The 26285-nt window shown below is 39.3% G+C and overlaps 3 protein-coding genes across 5 annotated transcripts; all 3 read left to right on the top strand.

Annotated features, from left to right (window-relative positions):
* The first annotated feature begins 1356 nt into the window (after positions 1-1356).
* On the top strand, positions 1357-5752 carry LOC141755740 (uncharacterized). The gene is made up of 6 exons (XM_074614902.1): positions 1357-1514; positions 1675-1752; positions 2085-2111; positions 2243-2557; positions 3996-4289; positions 4397-5752. The coding sequence occupies exons 2-6, from the start codon at positions 1701-1703 to the stop codon at positions 4741-4743; spliced, it is 1035 nt and encodes a 344-aa protein (XP_074471003.1). The 5' UTR covers positions 1357-1514; positions 1675-1700; the 3' UTR covers positions 4744-5752.
* A 2952-nt stretch (positions 5753-8704) lies between these two features.
* On the top strand, positions 8705-21387 carry LOC141755733 (scavenger receptor cysteine-rich type 1 protein M130-like). 3 transcript variants are annotated; one of them, XM_074614869.1, is made up of 17 exons: positions 8709-8820; positions 10044-10121; positions 10454-10480; positions 10612-10926; positions 13301-13594; positions 13723-14037; positions 14470-14757; positions 15106-15420; positions 15614-15913; positions 16796-17104; positions 17371-17685; positions 18273-18581; positions 18699-18992; positions 19102-19437; positions 19532-19639; positions 20416-20500; positions 20619-21387. In XM_074614869.1, exons 2-17 carry the CDS (start codon positions 10070-10072, stop codon positions 20761-20763), a joined length of 3807 nt encoding a protein of 1268 aa, XP_074470970.1. In that variant the 5' UTR covers positions 8709-8820; positions 10044-10069; the 3' UTR covers positions 20764-21387. The 3 variants fall into 3 exon arrangements, with proteins under 3 accessions (XP_074470972.1, XP_074470970.1, XP_074470969.1); XM_074614868.1 differs by lacking the exon at positions 8709-8820 and adding an exon at positions 9732-9883; XM_074614871.1 differs by lacking the exon at positions 10454-10480 and having other exon boundaries at positions 8705-8820; positions 10044-10149.
* Positions 21388-22533: 1146 nt separating this feature from the next.
* LOC141755743 (SH3 domain-binding glutamic acid-rich-like protein 3) lies at positions 22534-24981 on the top strand. The gene is made up of 3 exons (XM_074614905.1): positions 22534-23569; positions 23851-24018; positions 24702-24981. Exons 1-3 carry the CDS (start codon positions 23525-23527, stop codon positions 24762-24764), a joined length of 276 nt encoding a protein of 91 aa, XP_074471006.1. The 5' UTR covers positions 22534-23524; the 3' UTR covers positions 24765-24981.
* Positions 24982-26285: the final 1304 nt, after the last annotated feature.

Genomic DNA, 26285 nt, shown 5'->3' with positions numbered 1-26285 from the left:
GAAAACTAGATGTCTTGCAAAATCCATATACATAATTTAATAAATATGTACAAAATAGTACAGTACACATCCACCAATAAATAATGCCACCATAACACATGGTAGTTAGCTTAAAAGAAAAAAAAACAGTAGTTTATGGGTGAAATTATGCCAATTAATTCTTTTGAAATATTAACACATTCCTTGATATTGATAATTTTGCATCCGGCTGTTTGACATTTTCTTTTGGGTCACTTTGAGAACGGTTGGGGCTCTTTTGCAACATCTGATGCATTTAAAGGAACTGTACTGCAGCATTTTGAGTAACAGGAACTGAACAAGCACAAAAAATACTGAGGCTCAGACTTTCAAGGGGAGGTGTTAGCCACGTTGAAAAAAAGGTCTTCTGGCTCAGTCCATAAATATCCTGTTATTCTGATGAGCAAAAAAACGGCATCAACCCATTTTGTAAGGTAAGAAGATTATTTGTAAAATATGATATTTCACTGATTTTGGGTTAAAAAAAAGTCATTTTAAAGCTGCATAATATTAATAATAATTGCAACAAAATCAAGGTCTTGGATCACATTGTGAGAAAAAAATAAAATGCCAACATATTAACCAGGACTAACCATATTAAGGTGTGATGCATGATGCATCAAATTGCTATTTTCTTTACATGTTTGAAAATGCATAATTAATGCCAGGATTACAATTGAAATAAGAATACCACTGCAAAGCAAAGCTCGTATTTATAATGGAACTGAATGTGGTTTTGCATTCATATTTTTCTTTTTCAAATTGAAGGTACAAAATTGAACACAAAAGTATGTAAAAGTTCCTGAAACAGTGTAAGATCTTGAACTATTCACAATATAGTGCCATTTTTATTTAATTTCATTAAGTGGCATATTAGTACTCATGTAGTCTATGGAGGCTTTCTTAATGATCTTACGATATGTTGTGTAGATGCAGCAAAAAAAACAGCAAAGTGTCAATTTTATTAAAGTCAGTTCGTCATTGAAATGGAAAGAAAGGGGGGAAATGTCTGTGCTTTGTACAAATTCAACATAAAAGGGCCACTGTGAATGATAACCCGAGTTGGGAGGGGACATTGGGAGTCGGTGGTCCCCTCTTGACATTCGTTCATGACAACTCTCCTTTTGATCTACATTCCCCTGTTATTTTTCTGCAGTTGATCATTTGTTGTGTCCATAAATCAGCGTTACTGTCATTAACACCAGCATTATGTTACATGTGGGTGTGTTTTCCTGTTAAATATAATGTCTTTTTCAAATAGTAATGTAGATATTGTGTAAAACAAAATGACATCTCCTCAAATGTCATCCCCTGTCTTTAATGATTGATCAAAATGTCAACATGCGTCCAGTTTGCAGTCCAAGTCCAGGCAGCCCTTTTTATTCATGACAATTACTGGATCAGTACATGGGGCGTCTATGCTTTGGCTGATGTAATCAGCTTTTTATTTTGAATTGTGAGTTCATTTAAATAGTTGCCCTTGTTGGATTTAAAAGGTAAGAGGGTTACTTAATCTCCTTTGCAGATTTTGGTCAGAAAAAAACTGGATGGCTTCCAAAAATCCACCAGCTTCTCATGTTCTGCCGTAGACAGACGAGATAGTAAAGTAACACCCTTTTTAACAATACTTTTTTTTTTTTTACTGTACCTTGACAGCATTTGATCTACTTTGAAGACACAACATGATCTTCAATTCTGCTGAGAAACTACATTTTGTTTTGTATTTGTCAATAGGTGAGTTTCTGACTATCTTTCTTATCATGTGAATACAGTTAATAGTTTGGTTGCATGCTTTGAGAACCATGAGAAAGATAAAGAGAAGTGAAAGTCTCATAGTTGGTATTCAAAGAATTTTTTTTTGTTTTGTTATCAAATGTTATTTCTTTGATCAATTTGACAAAGTTCATGTTGGACAATTATGAAGTTTGTATTTTTGTAACTTCATGGTAGCCTACATTGCAAGGGTCTTATCCTGATACATAATAAATTTGATAAATGACATCACTGACTGCTGTGTATTTATTATTGTTTTAGACTGAACATTTTACTATATGTTTCTGCTGTAGGTCTACTGAGTCTACTGCTGCTTACAGGTCAGTAAGTTATGTTTTTTTATACCTGAAAACACATGCATATTAATCAGATATTTAGATTTTAAACCTCGATCTAGTAAAAAAGGACTTTTTGTTATTGATTTCATGGTGCCTTCATTTTTCTTTTCTAGAATGTGACAAAATTAGGCTGGCTGGCACCTCTTCGCGTTGCTCTGGTAGACTGGAGGTCTACAACCAAGACAGTTGGGGAACGGTGTGTGATGATTTCTGGACCATTACCAACGCTGAGGTGGTGTGTCGAGAGTTAAACTGCGGGACAGTTCTTGAGGCCAAAAAAGCTGCCTTTTTTGGGGAGGGGAAGAACATGATCTGGCTGGATGATGTGCAGTGTACTGGTAGTGAGTCGTCTGTCCTCAAGTGCCCTCACAGACAGTTTGGGGACAATAACTGTGGCCACGGTGAAGACGCTGGGGTTATCTGTTCAGGTAAGACTGAGTTCATTCACTTTTATCAGTTATGTTTGCTTTACTTGACACACTTGTGTTTTATTCAAAGTTGAATTACCAGTAGGATACCACTCAATTAGACGCTTAAACAAACATGCTTATTTGTTTGCTCGCAAAGAGTTGAGAAGATTGATAGCACACTCAGTATATATAAGGCTGAGAGGCTGATAGAAAAGGGAGATAAACCAAACTTCACAGTCACCAGCTGACTTAATTATTTTTTTTATATATCATGTCGGTATGTTTGGTGAAAAGTCATCATGCACTCACACGCTTCCACTTCATGTCACCTTCGCTCTACATCTTCATTCAAAACAAAGCAACATGAGTGCTTATGCTTTGCTATGATAGTGTTGAGTGGTATTTTAAAAGATTTAAATATTTAAAGGAGTGATCCAACAATTTAGTGTTGTACTTCCATAAAGTTGGAGGTCAGATTAAAAAAAGAATGGTCAAAATTAAAGGCGCAGAGGCAGAGATATCCTGACTTTTAGTCCCAGGTATAGGTCAAGTTCCAAAAATGCTGGATCTTACATTTCCCATAATGCAACTCCTCTTAATAAGGTACTCCTCATGACAAGTAAACAGTACTTGATGTGTAAAAATGGTTGAGTGTCCCCTTAAAATATATTTCTGAACCTGGGGTGGAAATTGCACAAGTTTAGTTGCATGGCTTTAGCTGTATGGAGAGCTATTTGTGCTATTCAACAGTCTACAGTATATTTATTTGTTAGGTCTTGTTACTGTTCAATACAAAGATTTAAAGGCACTATTTTCTCAATGAGCTTCTTAGCTTCAGCGATGTGTTCCTGTACGAACGCAAAAGTTATTTTAATTGAGAGATTTCTGTATTTCTCTTTCTGTTTGAGCTCTTTTCACTGGCTGGTTAGCTTAGCACTTTTGTTTTTGTACAGATTAAACAAACAAGATATCACTTGAAAGTTTTTGTTAACATCAGCTAAACTAAGCTAAATTTAGCTAAACTCAGCTAAACTAAGCTAAGCTAAGCTAAGCTAAACTAAGCCAAGCGGCTCCTGGCTTCATAATTAGTGTACGGAGTATCTATATCAAAGAGTATAGAAACAAAGAGACGAAACTCCGGATTACCAACACGACTGAATATGGCCATGGCTCGGGACAGACCTGGATCAATCAAATTGAATGCAATGGATTGGAATCAACGCTGAGTCAGTGCCCGCAGAGTTCGTTTAGAAACAGATCTTGCAACACCACCTCAGTTGCTGGTGTTGTCTGCACGGGTAAGAAAAAGCATACAAAAAAAGACAAAGAGATAATACACACTTGTTTGTTGTTGATCTGTGAATCTGTGAATGAAGTCATTAGTTCCCAGCTGGTGTTGGATGAAGCAGCGTTGGCTGTAATGACAAAACTTACTACAACGTATTATCTGTTACAGGTGCTCTACAGAAGCCCCAAATCACTTTGAGTCCTGCTCCAGAGGTGAACTGGGGTGACAGAGTTGAGATCACCTGCACTATCGTCACAGACCACTTGGGTGGGACATTCGTCCTGAAAAGGAGCCAAGACTCATTTAAAATGGAAAAATTCTCTGAGAACGAAGCTGCAACCTTTACCTTCCCTTCAGTGGACTTCATCCAGAAGGGGTCATACTTCTGTGAATATCAAAAGAAATTGCCCAATCAAGTCATCTATTATCCTCAAGGAAATATTGCTGAGCTCTCTGTCAAAGGTCAATAATTGGCTACTTTGCTTGAACACAATTGTTGGAAGTTTGTGCTGCAAGATTGCAACCAGGTTTTATGATGAGTTTGTAAAAATTGGTCTTCTATTCTGCAGTGAAACTGGAGAAGCCCAGCATCTCCCTGACATCTCCTCATGCAATGGTGATCTACAGCCCTGACAAAATATCGGTCAACCAAGGCAGCAGCTTCTCTGTCACTTGCTCTATTCATTCCAGATATCCAGGGGGTTTCTTCTATCTGACAAGGACTGACACAAACACCTCTGAAGCGATCGAAGCATTTGGCCACACTATCTTCTACCTGGCATACTTTGAATTCTCTGCAGTAGATTATAAACGCCAAGGAGTGTATACATGTGTCTATGGCGTAAACATCTCCTCGAAGTCCTTCTCTTCTGCTCCCTCCAAGTCACTCCAAGTCATTGTAGTCGGTAAGACCTAAAGAGCCCTTGAGAGTTTGTTTGTCTTAATATAGCTAGCTTTCTCCATCACTAACTCTGCTACATGATCTTTTAACCCTGCCACCGTGCAGTGATCGTGACTGGATAAGACCAATAATTATTGATGATTAAAAACTCTGAACACCTGCATCTCTCTAAATAGAGCAACAGCATTTCAGCTTTTTTTACCCACTTCTGAAGTGTTGCTTGTTTTTCTTTTTTTAAAACATATATATATAGACTGTATATAGCCCACTTCATTGTGTCAATACATCTCATTAACACATTTCCTTTCCTCTGTTATTTAAACATCTTCATACAATTTTTTTTTTTTATAATTTTTTATCTTTCCCCTACAGATAAAACACTGCACACATAAACAAACGACAACACAAATTCAATAAAAATAAACTAATTAAATAATAAAACAGACCAAAAAAAACAAGGGAAGGAAAAAAAGGGAAAACGGTTTCATTTTATGTTTCAGTTGATGTTTATGCTGCTACGACTTTCTATTACAATTACTTAAAACACCTTCACAAAACATGATCCATTTAATATTTCATATATGTTATCAGTCAGTTACTTTTACTTATGGTGAAAAGATATAGTGAAATGTTGCTTGCTTTTCAAGGCTGTTCCTCACTCAGTACTGCCCCTACAGGCAGACGCGGGAGTACTAATACGTAACTGTAGAGGGAAAAATTATCATTTGGTGTATAACCTTTGTATTAAGTGTGATTCTCTGTGTTATACTGTTTCGTAGAAGGCATGACTGGCTCCCTTTCCGCTGAACTATACTCGAACCCCTGATACTATAAATGAACTGTCCTTTTCTATACAATGCCTGATCTGTATAAATGGATATAAAAGGATGAAATATAGCCTAGCCTGCACATTAACTCTTCTCTTTCATGTCTGAGACAGAGTGTGCCTTCATTTAGGGAAATTCCCTGCTTGAAAGTGTGCCTTCATTTATAGTATGTAATCAAATAAATGTAACCAATGTAACCATTGACTATTTGTTCTTTGTTGTTATGCATATAAAAACCCTGGTGAGGATGCACTCGGCATCGATTCCTCGGCAGTCGCTGACTGTCACTTTAGAGGTTTCGGTCCTTTTGCGCAAAAGCTAAATAAATATACAAAGATAAATTTCTCTTTGTTGGTCTCCCTTATTCGGTCAAATTTCCACCACAATAACAAATATAGAAACTGTAAAGTTCACCTGTTTCTCCTTTGTGCTGTTTTATTTTAATCAAAAGAAACTCAACTGAGATTAAAAGAATCACTTTTAATCTGTTCCTCTTTAAACTTGCCACTTAACTTGTGAGACTATTATGCTGCTTGTGATAATGATCATTCTGTCCGTGAGGCCGCTCGTAGTGCCCTCTTGCCCCGGATGACTTGTAATGTCATTTCTCATCAGAGAGTGATGCAAATCTCTGTGTCTGTAATGATTTACCCAGACATCAATATGTGCTTAACCTGCTGTCCAAACCTGAGTATCATCAGTTCTGTCATTACGAGAACACTGACTGAAGACAGAGGTCACTGCTTCACTAGAGCCTCTGGCTGTGCTGCTGCTCTGTAGTCGAGAACACTGGTACATGTGGCTGCGTGACCCTTTATAGTAACAAACCCTCATTACAGGTTGTCTTTGAGCTGGTAGCAGTCCAGTCAAACAGTGATTTCCCCTTCTAAGATTGTTTCATTTATTTCTTCTAAGAGGCCCGAATACGTAAAACCTTTCAGTATTTTACAACAAACAAGGCAAAGAAAAAAAATTAACAATTTTGTTCCCCATTTTTTTTTTCTTTCCCCTATCTTGTTAATCCTTTTGCAACCCTTCAGGTTTTTCTTGTGACGCCTTGAGGGGGTCCCCAGGTTGGGAACCACTGGTCTAAAGGTGGCAGGTTGGGGGCAGTTCTAAGTAAGGGATAATGTACAGCTAGCGGGTCATTGTTGTAAAATAAACCCCGACAAGCATCGCCCTGAAGGGGTTTATTTCACAACAATGACCCGCTAGCTGTAGGCTCTTTACTGTGTGATGCGTTCAAACAATCCATACTTAGTCCAGATGTGTTTTATGTTGTTTATTAAACTTAAAGAATTACAAGCAACAACTGTTGTGGAAAAAACTAAAGCAGGACCTGACGTGTGGAGCCTGGCTCACCCTCTTTGTCTTAAAATCCCTCGGTCGAAGTGAACAGGTAAAATAAAGTGAAACCACACCCCTGTGCCAATTACCGAAAATGATAGTAACCAAAAAGAATGTGTGCAGCCTAAAGAAGTAATAATAAACAACACAGGCTAAATACACATGTTGGCTCCTACACATTTGCAGTTATTGTGTGGTTCCAGCTATAGAGGAAGACATACAGGAAAAAAAAGTTCCAAGTAGTGCCATGACTGTAACTTTTACTTTACTTTATCATTACAACTGCAGCCTAGAAGAGCAACATAGCTACTAATTCATATTGGAGGACCAATTACTTTGAAAAAAAACAGTGCGTCCTCACAATCTTACATATTTGGAGCACATCCTCGCTGGTTTATGTTATAGTGACGTCTTTTAGTTTTATGCAAAATACTTGCACATAGATATTTATCAGTATACAAACAGGACAGAGTACAAAGACACAGAGAGGAATTTAAAAAATAACATTGAAGCTGCACTAAGAATCATCATGGAGCCTAAAGTATGGACACAGAGAAGACATGTCATCTATCTGTAGGCCTTTTTCATAGAAGACATGTTGACATGTCGCAGTAAGAAAAGCACTGGTGTAAATAATAAAATTAACAATAGCTGACTTCCATGAAGCTGCACTTTATGATCTATTGATCTATTTATTTGTCTATATTTTGATGCGAATGTTTTTATTTTTTTTACTTGCTTTTACTGTCAAGAGCTACTAAACTGTATTTCGTTGTTTTTCCATGACAATGACAATAAAGTCTCTATCTACCTGAATATAACACTGCATTGTTAATGTTATCAGTAACACCTGTGCTTTTCTTACTATGACAAGTCAAATGTCTGCTGTGAAAAATGTCTATTTGGCAATAACTCACAGAACACGGTTCAGGACAGTTTCCTGTCGCCACCCATTTCTGTGAGAACTTTTCTGGTCTCCTTTAGAACTTGATTAATATTCAACAAATACTAGAACATACAGTATGAGGAAAACAAGGAAGACTTATCAATTGTATAGTAAGTATGTACACACGCATGTCCAGGTTGTACATGACACAATGTGAGAAAAGTACACCATCAAGAGGAAGTTGGAGGTTTGGTTGTCTTGTGAAATGGCAAAAAGAGGCAAATTAGGGAAATTCATGTTATTATGTGTGCAAACAAGGCAACCTAAAATGCTGAATAGACAAGTCAGTTATGCAGTGTCAGCCGCCATGTAATCGGACAGGAAGAGAAAATTAACTGAAAAAAAACACCTTGGGGATAACGGTCAACAGATGTCATCGGATTTAATCTACTTGCTGTGTATGCAATTTATTTTATTGTATTAGTTTTGCATACTGAATGTAAAAAAATATATAAAAAGCCAAAAGTTGTTGTTGTTGTCCCTAGCCAGATATTAAAAAGTCACCTAAAACAGTAAAAAGAAAACTAGATGTCTTGCAAAATCCATATACATAATTTAATAAATATGTACAAAATAGTACAGTACACATCCACCAATAAATAATGCCACCATAACATATGGTAGTTAGCTAAAAAGAAGAAAAAAAACAGTAGTTTATGGGTGAAATTATGCCAATTAATTCTGTTGAAATATGAACACATTCCTTAATATTAATAATTTTGCATCCGGTTGTACATTTTCTTTTGGGGCACTTTGAGAACAGTTGGGGCTCTTCTTGTAACATATGATGCATTTAAAAGGAACTGTCCTGCAGCATTTTGAGTAACAGGAACTGAACAAGCACAAAAAATACTGAGGTTCAGACTTTCAAGGGGAGGTGTTAGCCACGTTGAAAAAAAGATCTGTTGGCTCAGTCCATAAATATCCTGTTATTCTGATGAGCAAAAAAGCGGCATCAACCCATTTTGTAAGGTAAGAAGATTATTTGTAAAATATGATATTTCACTGATTTTGGGTTAAAAAAAAGTCATTTTAAAGCTGCATAATATTAATAATAATTGCAACAAAATCAAGGTCTTGGATCACATTGGGAGTAAAAATAAAATGCCAACATATTAACCAGGACTAACCATATTAAGGTGTGATGCATGACGCATCAAATTACTATTTTCTTTACATGTTTGAAAATGCATAATTAATGCCAGGATTACAATTGAACTAAGAATGCCACTGCAAAGCAAAGCTCATATTTATAATGGAACTGAATGTGGTTTTGCATTTATGTTTTTTTTGTTCAAATTGAAGGTACAAAATTTAACACAAAAGTATTTAAAAGTTCCTGAAACAGTGTAAGATCTTGAACTATTCACAATATAGTGCCATTTTTATTTAATTTCATTAAGTGGCATATTAGTACTCATGTAGTCTATGGAGGCTTTCTTAATGATCTTACGATATGTTGTGTAGATGCAGCAAATAAACTGCAAAGTGGCCATTTTATTGAAGTCAGTTCGTCATAGAAATGGAAAGAAAGGGGGGAAATGTCTGTGCTTTGTACAAATTCAACATAAAAGGGCCGCTGTGAATGATAACCCGAGTTGGGAGGGGACATTGGGAGTCGGTGGTCACCTCTTGACATTCGTTCATGACAACTCTCCTTTTGATCTACATTCCCCTGTTATTTTTCTGCAGTTGATCATTTGTTGTGTCCATAAATCAGCGTTATTGTCATTAATACCAGCATTATGTTACATGTGGGTGTGTTTTCCTGTTAAATGTAATGTCTTTTTCAAATAGTAATGTAGATATTGTGTAAAACAAAATGACATCTCCTCCTCAAATGTCATCCCCTGTCTTTAATGATTGATCAAAATGTCAACATGCGTCCAGTTTGCAGTCCAAGTCCAGGCAGCCCTTTTTATTCATGACAATTACTGGATCAGTACATGGGGCGTCTATGCTTTGGCTGATGTAATCAGCTTTTTATTTTGAATTGTGAGTTCATTTAAATAGTTGCCCTTGTTGGATTTAAAAGGTAAGAGGGTTACTTAATCTCCTTTGCAGATTTTGGTCAGAAAAAAACTGGATGGCTTCCAAAAATCCACCAGCTTCTCATGTTCTGCCGTAGACAGACGAGATAGTAAAGTAACACCCTTTTTAACAATACTTTTTTTTTTTTTACTGTACCTTGACAGCATTTGATCTACTTTGAAGACACAACATGATCTTCAATTCTGCTGAGAAACTACATTTTGTTTTGTATTTGTCAATAGGTGAGTTTCTGACTATCTTTCTTATCATGTGAATACAGTTAATAGTTTGGTTGCATGCTTTGAGAACCATGAGAAAGATAAAGAGAAGTGAAAGTCTCATAGTTGGTATTCAAAGAATTTTTTTTTGTTTTGTTATCAAATGTTATTTCTTTGATCAATTTGACAAAGTTCATGTTGGACAATTATGAAGTTTGTATTTTTGTAACTTCATGGTAGCCTACATTGCAAGGGTCTTATCCTGATACATAATAAATTTGATAAATGACATCACTGACTGCTGTGTATTTATTATTGTTTTAGACTGAACATTTTACTATATGTTTCTGCTGTAGGTCTACTGAGTCTACTGCTGCTTGCAGGTCAGTAAGTTATGTTTTTTTATACCTGAAAACACATGCATATTAATCAGATATTTAGATTTTAAACCTCGATCTAGTAAAAAAGGACTTTTTGTTATTGATTTCATGGTGCCTTCATTTTTCTTTTCTAGAATGTGACAAAATTAGGCTGGCTGGCACCTCTTCGCGTTGCTCTGGTAGACTGGAGGTCTACAACCAAGACAGTTGGGGAACGGTGTGTGATGATTTATGGACCATTACCAACGCTGAGGTGGTGTGTCGAGAGTTAAACTGCGGGACAGTTCTTGAGGCCAAAAAAGCTGCCTTTTTTGGGGAGGGGAAGAACATGATCTGGCTGGATGATGTGCAGTGTACTGGTAGTGAGTCTTCTGTCCTCAAGTGCACTCACAAACAGTTTGGGGACAATAACTGTGGCCACGGTGAAGACGCTGGGGTTATCTGTTCAGGTAAGACTGAGTTCATTCACTTTTATCAGTTATGTTTGCTTTACTTGACACACTTGTGTTTTATTCAAAGTTGAATTACCAGTAGGATACCACTCAATTAGACGCTTAAACAAACATGCTTATTTGTTTGCTCACAAAGAGTTGAGAAGATTGATAGCACACTCAGTATATATAAGGCTACAGTGTTAATTGGTGAGCTTTAGAGGTGCTGGTAGTTGGATTTTGTCACCTTCAGACAGAGCCACTCTAGCTGTATCCGTCTGTTTCCAGTGTTTCTGCTAAGCTAAGATAATTGGCTGTTGGCTGTAGCTTTTGTTTATCGAGTAAATATGAGAGTGGTAAGTGCCAGTAGTGAATAAGCTTATTTCCAAAATGTTGAAATTCTGCTTTAAATATCTATTCGTCATTAACCTAAAACAGAGTTAGGTCTGCATTACAAGGCCCTTCCTCAATAAATTGGGAAATACAGCTGTGGAGAAAAGCAGCTAACGCAGCATTTATCTGAGCAACTGATCATATTATTGCATCAAAAAACCCTGTGATTGCATTGTTATTTCACAATTTGTTCTCTTCTTTAAGATGATTTATACCTGTGGCGGTTAAAGCTGTTGCAGCAGCAGCACAACCACAAGGTCAGCACATGACCAGTTGCTGCAAAGGTTCAAAAGTTCAAGTGGCAGGAGGTAGAAAAGGGAGATAAACCAAACTTCACAGTCACCAGCTGACTTAATTCTTTTTTTTATATATCATGTCGGTATGTTTGGTGAAAAGTCATCATGCACTCACACGCTTCCACTTCATGTCACCTTCGCTCTACATCTTCATTCAAAACAAAGCAACATGAGTGCTTATGCTTTGCTATGATAGTGTTGAGTGGTATTTTAAAAGATTTAAATATTTAAAGGAGTGATCCAACAATTTAGTGTTGTACTTCCATAAAGTTGGAGGTCAGATTAAAAAAAGAATGGTCAAAATCAAAGGCGCAGAGGCAGAGATATCCTGACTTTTAGTCCCAGGTATAGGTCAAGTTCCAAAAATGCTGGATCCTACATTTCCCATAATGCAACTCCTCTTAATAAGGTACTCCTCATGACAAGTAAACAGTACTTGATGTGTAAAAATGGTTGAGTGTCCCCTTAAAATATATTTCTGAACCTGGGGTGGAAATTGCACAAGTTTAGTTGCATGGCTTTAGCTGTATGGAGAGCTATTTGTGCTATTCAACAGTCTACAGTATATTTATTTGTTAGGTCTTGTTACTGTTCAAAGATTTAAAGGCACTATTTTCTCAATGAGCTTCTTAGCTTCAGCGATGTGTTCCTGTACGAACGCAAAAGTTATTTTAATTGAGAGATTTCTGTATTTCTCTTTCTGTTTGAGCTCTTTTCACTGGCTGGTTAGCTTAGCACTTTTGTTTTTGTACAGATTAAACAAACAAGATATAACATGAAAGTTTTTGTTAACATCAGACAGAGCTAGACTAGCTGTTTCTATGCTAAGCTAAGCTAAACTAAGCTAAGCTAAGCTAAGCTAAACTAAGCCAAGCGGCTCCTGGCTTTATAATTAGTGTACGGAGTATCTATATCAAAGAGTATAGAAACAAAGAGACGAAACTCCGGTGTTTTTTGACAACAGCCGCTGCTGCCATTTTGGACTGAAACAACTTATTATATTTCTAATATTTTATTGTTCAGCACAGGCCATTTCAGTAGAATATGACAATAGAATAGGAATCATTTTGTTTTACTTTAGAACGACACTTTTTAGGCGGACGTTTTACTGGCGTCCGGTAGTCGCTTTCAGTCCAAAACGGCGGAAGCGTAGCTTTTCTGCTGGACGCTGATATTGCAATGGAACAAACAATTGATTTTCACTTCTTGGCAATATACGCTCTTTGTCTATTTTCTTGGTTGGAAGCAGTTACTTCCTGAAGTTTCTGCTGGTTTCCTGGCAACTGCTCAGACCAAATAAATAGTACAGCAGATAACACCCCATAAAATGGTTGTCATTCACTTACACTTTTCGTACAGATTAAACAAATGGGAATATGTTAATAGTGAGTTGTAGAAGAGCTGGTAGGCAGATTTTGTTAAAACGTTGGACAGAGCCCGGCTAGCTTTTCCCCCCGGTTCCATTTTTTTTGCCAAGCTAAGCTAACCGTCTCCTGGCTTCATATTTAATGGACAGACATGAGAATTGCATCAATGTTGTCAACAAAATTCCAACGGCAAGCAAAAATGTAATTTTCTAAATGTCAAACATTTGTTTAACATGAAAAAGACTTGGGCCTAGACATTTGTTATTTTCAAAGTTCTTACACACAATCACAAGATGATTTTATTTAAATTCCTATCTACCTATCTATCATTTGCAGAACATGTGAGGGTGGTCAACGGAAGCAATCGATGTAGTGGCCGAGTGGAAGTCTACAATGATAGCAACTGGAAACGAGTGTGCAGCAGTGACTGGGCCATGGCAGATGCTGAAGTGGTGTGCCGAGAGATTAACTGCGGCAATCCTACCTTTCAGACTGAAGTGCTACATTTTGGAGAGGCACGTAACGTGGGTGGCATCAAACCCAACTGTGTTGGAAATGAGAGCTCCATCTCACAGTGCACACTTCAGGATAGCAAGGAAAGCTGTGTAGATGCTACTATTCTCTGTACAAGTAAGTCACCTATGTGTTCAGACTACATTAGTAATTTTGTGTTGAACTTTACATGGTCATATCTGCTGTTCTGGATGGTTTCTGAATTAACTTGACTTTTTTTTTTCCTTTTTCACCTAAACTGACAGACAGTAAACCAATTCGGCTGGTGAACGGGACTCATCGGTGCTCTGGTCGAGTGGAAGTCTACCACGATGGACAGTGGGGAACGATCTGTGATGACAGATGGGGGATGCCGGAAGCAGCTGTTGTATGTCGAGAGATGGACTGTGGGAATGCTCTCTCGGTCAAGTACAAGTCCTACTTCGGCAGAGGTCGGGATCAGGTTTGGTTGGACGACGTTGAGTGTACTGGTCATGAGAAGACCCTCGGTGACTGCCCGCACAGAGGTTTTGGACAACACGACTGTGACCACAATGAAGATGCTAGTGTTATATGCTCAGGTAACACATGCTGTACTGTTTCTTTCTCAAAGTACAATTGGAAATCCAAGAGGCATTCATAGATGTGCATTTGTATGCAATAGTGATGTATAGCCATTTCTGGAAAGTATTGATTGGTTTTCGCATGCATGTCTGCTGTTGATGTACCTACTGTATCGGCACTCAAACCCCTGCTGATATTTTCTGAGGAGTTTTCTTGAACATTACTTCCCAATTTCACTAGAAAAATCTTCCTGTAGCCTGTCGCAATCATCCTTTGCAGTTCCTCTGTTTTTGGTTGTTCTTTGTTGCAATACCACATATTCAGAAGCAGCGCAATCTGTCCTGCTTACCACAAATCCTATCATGTGAACAAAATGTCATCACTGAAATATTAATATTATTTTCTCTTGCACATTTTAAATACAATACCTCTTCTAAACTGCTTTCCAGATTCAGTCAGATTGTTCAATGGGACTGACAGCTGCTCTGGCAGAGTGGAGGTCTTTCACGACGGCCGATGGGGGAAAATTTGTAACAACTGGGGCAATGCAGAGGCTGCGGTGGTGTGTAAGGAACTCAGTTGTGGAACTCCCAAAAAAAACCAAGAAACCTTCAACTTTGGTGACACCGGACTGAGAGGGTATACAAGTAGATGCTCTGGCAATGTGAGCTCCATCTCCCAATGCACACTTGAATTACACGCAGGGGCATGTGAAGGTGTTTCTCTTTCATGTGGAGGTAAGACACAAAAGACTGGGATATACTGTACTGTAGCACAACTAGGATAGAAAAGGAAACATGATTATTAAAAACAAGGTCGGCTTATGTGTATTAAAGCAGCAGTAGGTAGAATTGGAACTAAATATGATTTAAAATAACGATAATTTATAAAATAATGAATATGAATATGAATGAATAATGAATGCACATTTTGGTCTGATGGTGGCAACTAAGTAACTACCTTAATAACCACTAAACTGAGTGCATTCGACAGTCCAGATAAAGCCTAATGTTTTGTAATTTGACTTTAGCTTGTGAGTAGCTTGTGTAGTTTGTCTTGATTAACATGAATGAACCTCTCCTCAGGTGAGCCACCGCTTAGGCTTGTCAATGGCACTGACCGATGCTCTGGTAGAGTGGAGGTTCAGCATGACGGCCAGTGGGGAACAGTGTGTGATGATGAGTGGGACATCAGAGATGCTCAGGTGGTGTGCAGAGCCATGGACTGTGGGACACCCCAGACAGCCAAATCCAGGGCCTTCTTTGGCGAAGGCCAAGGAGACATCTGGCTAGATGATGTAGGCTGTGTCGGGAATGAGACGTCCCTTTTGCACTGTCGACATCCCACCCTCGGAGAAAACAACTGTGGTCACGGTGAAGATGCTGGTGTGGTGTGCTCAGGTATCATCTCGGTTATTACTCTGTTGTTAAACTTTATTTTACACAGTGTTTTTAATGCTTACATTTATCTGTCACACTTAATGAGTTATTTCTATGACTATATCAATCAGAATATGACATAAAATTTGAATCAACCAGATATTTCTTTGTCCAAACACCAACTAAGACTGATTCTCTCCCCCTTGCTTTCCAGCTGATATTAGACTGATCAATGGGACTAACCAGTGTTCAGGCAGAGTGGAGTTCCACCATGGTGGCCAATGGTCACCAGCATATAATGTTAATTGGGGAATGAATGAAGCAACAGTGGTGTGCAAAGAGATGAATTGTGGAGATCCCGTCAAGTTCACGGGATCATATGGTCAAGGCGGACATCCGAGAGGTTATAAGATCACTTGTAGCGGTAGAGAGAGCTCTCTCGCACAGTGCAGACTTGTAGACTATGTCAGGACCGCCCAAGATCGCATTGAAGAGGCATCTGTTGAATGTTCAGGTAAGACTTGAAGCTGAATTGAAATTTGAATTCCCTCTCCAAATGGCTCTAGAGAGGGCCATTCATGTTTTCGCGTTGGCCACCGTAGCTCTCCAACACGCTTGGCACACTGGAGAGGCTTCAGTTGGTTGCAAACTCCTCACCTCACAGCTAGATACCGCCTGATCCTACACACTGGATCTTTAAATCAAATTATTTTATGTCTTTTATTTTATGTAATTATTAATGTATGTAGCTATAAAACGCAGCTTTCTCTTAATATTATATTGCAAATTTAACATTCTCCTTGTGTGAGGGAGCTACGTAACATCCTGTTATAAATTTTGTCATTGACGACGGCAAAAAGATAAAAATATTTAACGTCGCTGGTATTCTCTGCTGGCCTCCCCTAATTTTACAGTCTCGTCCACTAAAATGATATCAGGTTTGCCGTCTTTTGTCGGCCTGATTCCATCTGTGTGTTCCAATACCCATACTACCATACTATTTAGTATGTAAGAAAAAGATTTAGTACGTCCCAATACATAGTATGTGGAATACAATATGCCAAAATACCAGGATGTCTTACTACATCCGGTCATATTTTGCAGTATGCAAGCCAGCATGCCTTTCTGGCTATTGTGACCCACAATTAACTACTTGTGTTTCAGTTGTAATTTAATCAATATTACAAATTATATCTGAAACCAGTCAAATTAAAGTAGACATTGTCAGTCGGTACCAAAAATTAACACTAATGTTGGGAGCGCTTTCACAGCACGAAAATAAATAAAACCACAATTTCCTCTTTTAGGTCATTACAATTCTGACCAAAAACGTACACAAATAAAAAACAAACTCCAAAGTTGGACTGTACATTCATATCACAACTGTCATTTTCAGGCAATGTGAAGTTGACCGATGGACACAGTCGTTGCAGTGGAAGAGTGGAGTTCTTCGACAAAGGCCAGTGGGGGAATGTGTGTGGTGAATCCTGGGATGTGAATGATGCGAATGTGGTGTGCAGACAGATGGGCTGCGGGAGGACTCATAAGATTACCACCATGACTGAATATGGCCATGGCTCGGGACAGACCTGGATCGAACAAATTGAATGCAATGGATTGGAGTCAACGCTGAGTCAGTGCCCGCAGAGTCCGTTTAGAAACAGATCTTGCAACACCACCTCAGTTGCTGGTGTTGTCTGCACGGGTAAGAAAAAGCATACAAAAAAAGACAAAAAGATAATACAGTCTTGTTTGTTGTTGTTCAGTTGTATCTCTCCTAATTCTTTAGTTTTGCAAAACGTGTTGCCTCTTTCAATCTCTACATTGCATTGTGTGCAATGTAGGGAACAAGAAAGTACATCACTAGTGTTTTTCTTTCATTATTATTTATCTGCCATGTCTTTGACTACATCAAATTGAATTTGAAATGTCTGATGCTGTATAATCATTTTAGTTTACTTGACTTCACAGGAAGTTTGGAGGTCCGGTTGGCTAATGGTAAGGATGAGTGCGCTGGCAGAGTAGAGGTGCGTCATGGCGACGTGTGGCAAACGGTGTGTGACACAGACTGGAACCTGAGTAAAGCTCAGGTGGTGTGCGAGCAGCTGGAATGCGGAAATGCATTGAACGCTCCCGGCGCCGCCCATTTTGGCCAAGGCAGTGGATCGGTAGTGGAGGCAAGCAATTCATGTTTTGACAATGGGACGTCTCTTCGGCAATGCTCAGTCAATGGTTTCAGAGGATCAAGTTGTGGGCACGAGCATGATGCTGGCGCTCTCTGTGCAGGTAAAGCCTTTTAAATGATCTGTTCAAAACAAATAATATAATATCATCAGAATTTGTTTCACAATTGTATTCTGTTTACACATACAGTTAACACAGCTACCCTAAATGAATTATAAATCAGATATAATGTGCTTTAGAGGTGCTGTTAGACAGGTTTTGTTTCTTTCTGACAGAGCCAGGCTAGCTGGTTCCCTGTTTCCAGTCTTTATGCTAAGCTAAGCTAATCGGCCGTTTATTGTAACTAACGCTCAGCACGAAAGCGGATTAGAATATTCCCAAAAATGTCAAACGATTGCTTTAATGTTTCACTTGCATTACAAAAGTGACATACATCCAAGTCATATTTCACATCACTGTTTTTTTGTGAATCAACATTTTACCATTGCTGTTGAAATTAGCTTCTGATGTGATGTGTGTGATGTGACTTTGAAAATACAATATATTCACTTTGTGCTTTAAAAGGAAAATGTATGTGTATTAATACATGCATATGAAATTCAAAAACACCCTTAAAAATATATGAAAATGCATGTCTCAATGACTGTCCTCTGCATTTGTACTCACTTAATTTCTGTTTTCATATGCAGCACAGATTCGGTTGGTCGGAGGCTCAGGTCAATGCTCCGGTAGAGTGGAGATCTTCTATAAAAGCCAGTGGGGAACTGTGTGTGATGACGAATGGGAAATGAGCAATGCTGATGTGGTATGTAGACAGCTTGGCTGCGGTCACGCAGTTTCTAATCCAGCAAGTGCCCACTTTGGTAGAGGCACTGGTCCAATATGGCTGGATAATGTGGGGTGTTCAGGCGAAGAGGTTGCTCTCACACATTGCAGGCATCCCGGTTTTGGAGAAAATAACTGCGGGCACGGTGAAGATGCTGGCGCTATCTGTTTAGGTAAGAGGTCTGGCTCATTTTGAATCTGTGAAAGAAGTCATTAGTTCCCAGCTGGTGTTGGATGAAGCAGCGTTGGCTGTAATGACAAAACTTACTACAACGTATTATCTGTTACAGGTGGTCTACAGAAGCCCCAAATCACTTTGAGTCCTTCTCCAGAGGTGAACTGGGGTGACAGAGTTGAGATCACCTGCACTATCGTAACAGAACACTTGGGTGGGACATTCGTCCTGAAAAGGAGCCAAGACTCATATAAAATGGAAAAATTCTCTGAGAACGAAGCTGCAACCTTTACCTTCCCTTCAGTGGACTTCATCCAGAAGGGGTCATACTTCTGTGAATATCAAAAGAAATTGCCCAATCAAGTCATCTATTATCCTCAAGGAAATATTGCTGAGCTCTCTGTCAAAGGTCAATAATTGGCTACTTTGCTTGAACACAATTGTTGGAAGTTTGTGCTGTGCAATATTGCAACCAGGTTTTATGATGAGTTTGTAAAAATCGGTCTTCTATTCTGCAGTGAAACTGGAGAAGCCCAGCATCTCCCTGACATCTCCTCATGCAATGGTGATCTACAGCCCTGACAAAATATCGGTCAACCAAGGCAGCAGCTTCTCTGTCACTTGCTCTATTCATTCCAGATATCCAGGGGGTTTCTTCTATCTGACAAGGACTGACACGAACACCTCTGAAGCGATCGAAGCATTTGGCCACACTATCTTCTACCTGGCATACTTTGAATTCCCTGCAGTAGATCCTAAAATCCAAGGAGTGTATACATGTGTCTATGGCGTAAACATCTCCTCGAAGTCCTTCTGTTCTGCTCCCTCCAAGTCACTCCAAGTCATTGTAGTCGGTAAGACCCAAAGAGCCCTTGAGAGTTTGTTTGTCTTAATATAGCTAGCTTTCTCCATCACTAACTCTGCTACATGATCTTTTAACCCCTACAGCAGCCTCATCCTCTTCAGTTGTCCCAGGAGTTGTGGGTGGGATAGTGGTGTTGCTGCTCATGCTGGTTCTAGGTTACCTGGTCTGGAGAAAGAGATGGCGGGGTGCTGGTAAGTGGCAGACACTTTTTATATTCCAAAATTACCCCGATGTCCTCTAAGTTTAAAGCTGCACCAAGTAAAATTAAAAAAAATTGAAGTTATAATGTGAAAGTTGGAGCTTTTAGTGACAGGCCCAGTGATCATTTTCAGTTCTCCCCAGCACATTGATTTGGTTTTAGGGCCCGCAACTCGCAGTGATAATGCATCAGTGTTGGGTTCACAGCTTGTTTCCGCTAACCCCAAGAGGTTCAATAATTAAAAAAAAAGACAGTATGCTACCCACAGATAATTTTCATCCAATTCTGCAGTTTCCTTCAGCTCTAAGGAGTGTAGCATCTTTCAGCTCATTGTTTTGGTTTAAGGGCCCATAACTTTACTGCTTTGGTTCAGTCTTTCAGCTGCAGACTGCTGTTTTCAAAAAACTGTAATAAACCCAATGAACATGACCTGCCCAGCAGCAAACGGCAGATAAGCAAGGTTAGCGATTAGCTGGTAAACATATTGAAGTATGGAAAATATCTCAACACCAACTACTCCTTGCTTCAAGGCCCTGACACACCAAGCTGACGGTCGGCCGTCAGTGAGTGTCTGTTGGCCTAGTTTTTGGTGGTGTGTCCTGCACCGTCAGCGCTAGTCTTCCCGTGTCTGGGCCTTTGGAGGGGGTTAATACAGCTTGTTGTGCTGCCCCCGAGTGGCCAAAAAAATCAGTACTGCTAAAAATGACATATTTGCTCTGGATTCCCCCTGTATTTGAGTCAGCTCAAAACCTTTTTTTTTCTTTTCAGGTACTATGGTTCAGTTTATTAACAGGTTTGGAGGAGCGATAAAGCAAGATGTGGAAGACAGGAGCAATGTAGCATACGATGGAAGGTGATAACAATTTTTTGTTGCTGATGTTATTTGCCAAGATTTACACATTTTATTTCAGATCAAACAATTTGAAAGACATCCTTATGATTGCAATTGTTACCCCTCTTATCGCCCTCAGAGACCCCAATACCCAAGTGAATGAGCACGAACACAGTCCTGTCCCGAAAGACAACAATGCTGATGTTGATAACTCTGCTGAGAAGGTCCCTGAAGACCTGGCTGGGAGAGTCTGTTATGAGCTGGAACCACTCGTTCTCGAGTGATAACAAAATGCCTCAAGGAATAACCTGTCATGCAATTTCACTAAATTTAAAGAGTAACATAACGCCAGGCTGAAAAAACAGCTTTTATGGCTCTCTCTGGTTGAAAGTTTTAAGTCTGTTACATCTGTACTCACACCCAACAGTCATGTGACGATGTACTAACACACCCTGGAGTATACTTCACGTCAGAGCACCAAAGAGAGAAGTTAAACCACTGGAGGTCTGCAGAAAACAAGATTTTCAGCTGGTTTTCAGTTGCTCTTTAAGGTAGACCATTGGAACCTTTTTAAATAAACAAATTATTTAGAAAGCTACACACTTTGCATTTCCTCAAATAGATGCTGTGTTATTTGCTATAAAATATGTAGAAAATAAAGTTTGTGGCAATTGAAAATGTGATTTTGACTAACATACTGTGTAAACGGGAAAAAGTTTGCTCGTAACACTTTTTTTCATACTTATTTCTGTAGTGATTTGTATTTTTCTGGGAGATTCTGCCAATCACAAAGCTAAGGTCCACTGACCTGTAGCAAGATACTGATTACATTGTCTTTGTATTGCATGACAATTTGCTTTATTTGGCTTATGTGAATGCTGATCAATAAATTTGTATTTCTTACAACACTTGCATCTTTTAACTTGGCAGTTTTTGATTGATTACACCCAGTTGATTAGGGAGCAAATGTTGTTAAACTTGACCAAAACAGCAGCCAAGATACAATTTACACCATGAAATACAGCAATGACTTCTTAATTTGTGTAAATAATAATCATCAGTAATTATATTAAAGAGGACCATCCATCCATCTTCAACCGCTTATCCGGGATCGGGTCGCGGGGGCAACAGCTCCAGCAGGGGACCCCAAACTTCCCTTTCCCGGGCCACATTAACCAGCTCTGACTGGGGGATCCCGAGGCGTTCCCAGGCCAGAGTAGAGATATAATCTCTCCACCTAGTCCTGGGTCTTCCCCGTGGTCTCCTCCCAGCTGGTCGTGCCTGGAACACCTCCCAAGGGAGGCGCCCAGGAGGCATCCGTGCTAGATGCCCGAACCACCTCAACTGGCTCCTTTCGACGCAAAGGAGCAAGGACTCTACTCCGAGTCCCTCACGGATGACTGAGCTTCTTACCCTATCTCTAAGGGAGACGCCAGCCACCCTCCTGAGGAAACCCATTTCGGCCGCTTGCACCCGCGACCTCGTTCTTTCGGTCATGACCCAACCCTCATGACCATAGGTGAGAGTAGGAACGAAGATTGAACGGTAGATCGAGAGCTTTGCCTTCCGGCTCAGCTCTCTTTTCGTCACAACGGTGCGGTAAAGCGAATGCAATACCGCCCCTGCTGCTCCGATTCTCCGACCAATCTCACGTTCCATCGTCCCCTCACTCGCGAACAAGACCCCGAGATACTTAAACTCCTTCACTTGAGGTAAGGACTCATTCCCTACCCGGAGTAGGCAAACCACCGGTTTCCTGCTGAGAACCATGGCCTCAGATTTAGAGGTGCTGATTCTCATCCCGACTGCGTCACACTCGGCTGCGAACCGATCCAGTGAGTGCTGGAGGTCGCAGACCGATGATGCCAACAGGACCACATCATCTGCAAAAAGCAGCGATGAGATCCCCAGCACACCGATCTGCAAACCCTCCTCCACCCGACTACGCCTCGATATCCTGTCCATGAATATCACGAACAGGATTGGTGACAAAGCGCAGCTGGTTTTCAGTTGCTCTTTAAGGTAGACCATTGGAACCTATTGTGCTTATTTCCAGGTGCATACTTGTATTTTGGGTTTCTACTAGAACATGTTTATGCTTTAAATTTCACAAAACGCTTTACTTTTTTCATACCGGCTGTGCTGCAGCACCTCTTTTCACCCTCTGTCTGAAACGCTCTGTTTGACCTCCTGCCCCGCCCCCCGAAAAGCCCAGACTGCTCTGATTGGTCAGCTGACCCACTGTTGTGATTGGTCAACCAAACCAAACTCTTTGGACTCCGCTCCAGCTCCGCTCTAACTACCTTTGTTTGATGGCGTGTCAAACTAGCCACTATAGGCAAAATGTGTTACTTGGTGACATCACCACGTTACAGAAGAAAAGGCGGGACTTCAAGCAAGGCGTTTCAGGCAGTTCAGGAGCAGTGTTTCTGTCGGGGAGAGTAACTCCCTTTGACGTGGACTTTGGGATTTGTAACTTTGCAAACCTTTTCCATGCACAAAATCTAAACAACGCACTAAAGGAAAAAGAAAAAACACAAAAGCATAATAGGTAATCTTTAATCATCAACACAATCTGTACAGTAACAAATCAGCTAAATTTAATTCAGCTATCATAAATTTGATCATTTACACTTGTACTTTTCCTGTCAAAATATCTTCCATGAAAAAGGCCTAGTAGTGGAGTAAAAGGTTCAACATTTCCCTCTGAAATAAACAGGAAATACTTAAGTCAAGTACAAGTACCTCTAAATGTGCTTATGCGCAGTATTTGAGTAAATGTACTTCGTTACTTTCCACCACTGGTGGTAGTGTGTGTGCGTGTGTAGGTGTGTGTTGTTCTTTCACAATCGCTGTAGGCGGGATCTACAACTGGAATGGCAATCACACAACTGGGTGTGTCCATGTAGGCAGGTAAGCTGTGTCCAAACCTGTCTAAATACCATCCCACACACAACATTCGTCATTTAGGGCACTGAAACATTCTGTCTCTGCGTTTCTCTCAGTCTGTCTCTACATCAAGGTGTTGTTGTTAAAATAGCAAATATGGGGATCACAGTGTATGCATCCAGCGTGAGCGGTAACAAGGAGGTACAGTATGCAGTCTTACTTACTTCATTCTTTTACTTGCAGTCATATTTTTAATACAATGACATATTGGTAACATTTAACGAAAGGCATAAAGCATGTTGAATTCAGTACATCAGACTTCAAAGTACATTTTGTTTCTGTAGACAAACTGTAGCTGCTCATTGTGGACAGTGAAGTAAATTTTATTGCAAGAACGTGGTAGAGTAACCGTATAAGTCAAAGGGCTACACGTGAATTTAATATTCTTGCAAATGTAACTGATGAAATTCTGTCCTCTCCAGATGAAGAAACAACAGCAAAGAATTACCATGGTCCTTGACGGCAAAGGTATTGCCTACACTGTGATTGACATTTCTGCGAGTGAGGAAGACAAGAAAACAATGAGGGACCTGGTGGGGGACCCGAAGGCTCTGCCCCCTCAAATATTCAATGGGGACGTCCACTGTGGGGTAAGTCTCACACAATAACCTGCAAAAGTAATAATAAGGTGTCTTGACAATAACATTTTCTCAAAAGTAATGGAATTCTAATCGTATGTAAATCATTTACACGCTTGCTGCATTTGGAAAGAGGAAAAAAAAAACTTTGATAGTCTGGGGTGGAGACAGCGATTAAATAAATATTTACAGTACAGCAATCCCACACACAGGTACGTTACACACACACACACACAGGTGTGCTGGAACACACCCTAAACCCTCCCCCAAAACACACACTTCAGGTTACTCCTGGAGAGTTTTAAGTAATTTCATTCAGATTTTGTTGCCCGTTTGATCCTCACAGGTTGCAAAAAGGCTTGTTAAGAGGTACAAATTATCATAGAGTTGCAGTTTATTCCGTTAAATATATTATTTTTAGCCCCGTAGCATGGCTCTATAATGATAGTCGGTTGTTTGGTTTATCCACCGCTTTGGTCGAGACTGAAATATCTCAACAACTATTGGATGGATTGACTTCAACATATAACATGTACAGGACACAATCTCTACAATTTATAGTAGTTAATACATATATTACTGCAGGATTTGTTTAAAAACTCTGTATAATAACTGCTACTCTCTCTCTGTCTCTCTGCATCCCCTCCACCCTCAACCCAAAATCTCTGACTCCCGACACCTTTTCTTTCTTTCAGGACTTCGCAGCATTTGACCTAGCAGTCGAGGATGGAAAAATAAATGAGTTTCTCAAACTCTAAAAGGAATAGAGACCAACTATGACACAACAACACACCTATAAAAGACTAACACTACTATTTACTGTCATTTCCTTTGGTTGTATTACAGGCCTTATTTATATTTGATAAATAATGCTCAAGGGAAATGTGCATTTAAGTGGAAGTGCTTGCCTTCTTTTTAGGGAAAGGCTCAGAGTTGCACATCTGTATGATTAAAATAAAAAAATATTAAAAAGTTTGAACTCTGCCTGTTGCATTAATATGAGTTTTGTCACGTCTTATTTTTGTGAAAGGTTTGTACAGAGATAATCTGGTTTTATGTAAACACAAAACTGTAAACATAATGTCTAAGAAACAATGAATATTGTGGCCAGCTAGGGTTTTTCCCTTAGAATACCTCAGCAAGTCAAGGTGTCTAATTCAATGGGGAGTTTTATTAGCGCATCAGCAAAGCAACAGATCATATTTGCTCTAACATCTGAAATTGTCACTGGCTTTCACTACACCTATACCCCCAGGGCAAATACTTAGCATACTTATAGACTGTATATAGACTCTCTGACATAATTTAATTTATAGTTTAAAATGTACATTGATAAAAATAAATAAATAAATAAACAACAACTGGAATGGCAGTCCCACAAGTGGGTGTGTCCATGCAGGCAGGTAACTGGTTTACCTGCCTCCGGAGGTAAACTTGTTTATCAGGCTAAGCCTGCTCACTTTGTCTCAAAGTGTCTTTAGGTGTTGTTTTTTAAGGTGCAGTCTGACTTGCTTCATTCTTTTACTTGTAGTCATATTGTGACATATTTGTAACATTTAACAAAATATTATAAGGCATGTTGAATTCAGTACATCAGACTTCATAGTACATTTTGTTTCTGTAGACAAACTGTAGCTGCTCATTGTGGACGGTGAAGCAAATTGTATTGCAAAAGAGAACTTGGTGTAACCGTTTAAGCCAAAGGGCTACACGTGAATTTAATATTCTGATTGAAATACTGTCCTCTCCAGGCACAATCACAATTGCAGTGTAACAGTCTATCCATAGTTGCCCAACTTGCCCCTAATACTATCACTGACTGAAATAACCACAAAGTTATTGTAAGAAAAGTAAGACAACCCTTACCAAAATGAAGTTTATTCAAGTGTGCTATTACTATACTTCTTTTACACTTAAAATAAGAGAGTATACTTTCAGTTTACTGATTTTAGATCGACATACAGTACGTCCCCTGTGAAGGACAACTTGCCGAGTACCTATTGATGTAGTTGGAAGTACGAATATAAAACGCTGCGTCGATATAGCAGATGAATCGTAAGGCATGCAAAATTTTACGACATAAAACACAGGAAGCCATCAATGCATTTAATTTGTTGTATTGTGAGTAAGTGACTGGAAAAATCTAACTAAAATTTGTCATTTCACTGGGAAAAAGTCAGTGGCTGCAATAACGTTACAATTTTATTTGAAATGTAGCAAACTGGTTCCCACTTTGAGCTGTAACCTGAATGTGAGAGTACCATCGCTGAAGGGGCTCA

The sequence above is a fragment of the Sebastes fasciatus genome, chromosome 18 (genome assembly GCF_043250625.1).
Source record: "Sebastes fasciatus isolate fSebFas1 chromosome 18, fSebFas1.pri, whole genome shotgun sequence".
Lineage (NCBI taxonomy): Eukaryota > Metazoa > Chordata > Actinopteri > Perciformes > Sebastidae > Sebastes > Sebastes fasciatus.
The sequence above is the reverse complement of the archived record's forward strand: the minus strand, read 5'-3'. Positions and strand labels throughout refer to the sequence as shown.

Coding starts and splice junctions, on each gene's coding strand:
- LOC141755740 (XM_074614902.1), top strand. CDS start 1,701: ATGATCTTCAATTCTGCTGAGAAACTACATTTTGTTTTGTATTTGTCA. Junction 2,558..3,995: donor CGCTGGGGTTATCTGTTCAG/GTAAGACTGAGT, acceptor TATCTGTTACAG/GTGCTCTACAGAAGCCCCAA. Junction 4,290..4,396: donor TGCTGAGCTCTCTGTCAAAG/GTCAATAATTGG, acceptor TCTATTCTGCAG/TGAAACTGGAGAAGCCCAGC.
- LOC141755743 (XM_074614905.1), top strand. CDS start 23,525: ATGGGGATCACAGTGTATGCATCCAGCGTGAGCGGTAACAAGGAG. Junction 23,570..23,850: donor GCGTGAGCGGTAACAAGGAG/GTACAGTATGCA, acceptor TGTCCTCTCCAG/ATGAAGAAACAACAGCAAAG. Junction 24,019..24,701: donor ATGGGGACGTCCACTGTGGG/GTAAGTCTCACA, acceptor TCTTTCTTTCAG/GACTTCGCAGCATTTGACCT.
- LOC141755733 (XM_074614869.1), top strand. CDS start 10,070: ATGATCTTCAATTCTGCTGAGAAACTACATTTTGTTTTGTATTTGTCA. Junction 14,758..15,105: donor TGTTTCTCTTTCATGTGGAG/GTAAGACACAAA, acceptor ACCTCTCCTCAG/GTGAGCCACCGCTTAGGCTT. Junction 17,686..18,272: donor TGCTGGCGCTCTCTGTGCAG/GTAAAGCCTTTT, acceptor TTTCATATGCAG/CACAGATTCGGTTGGTCGGA.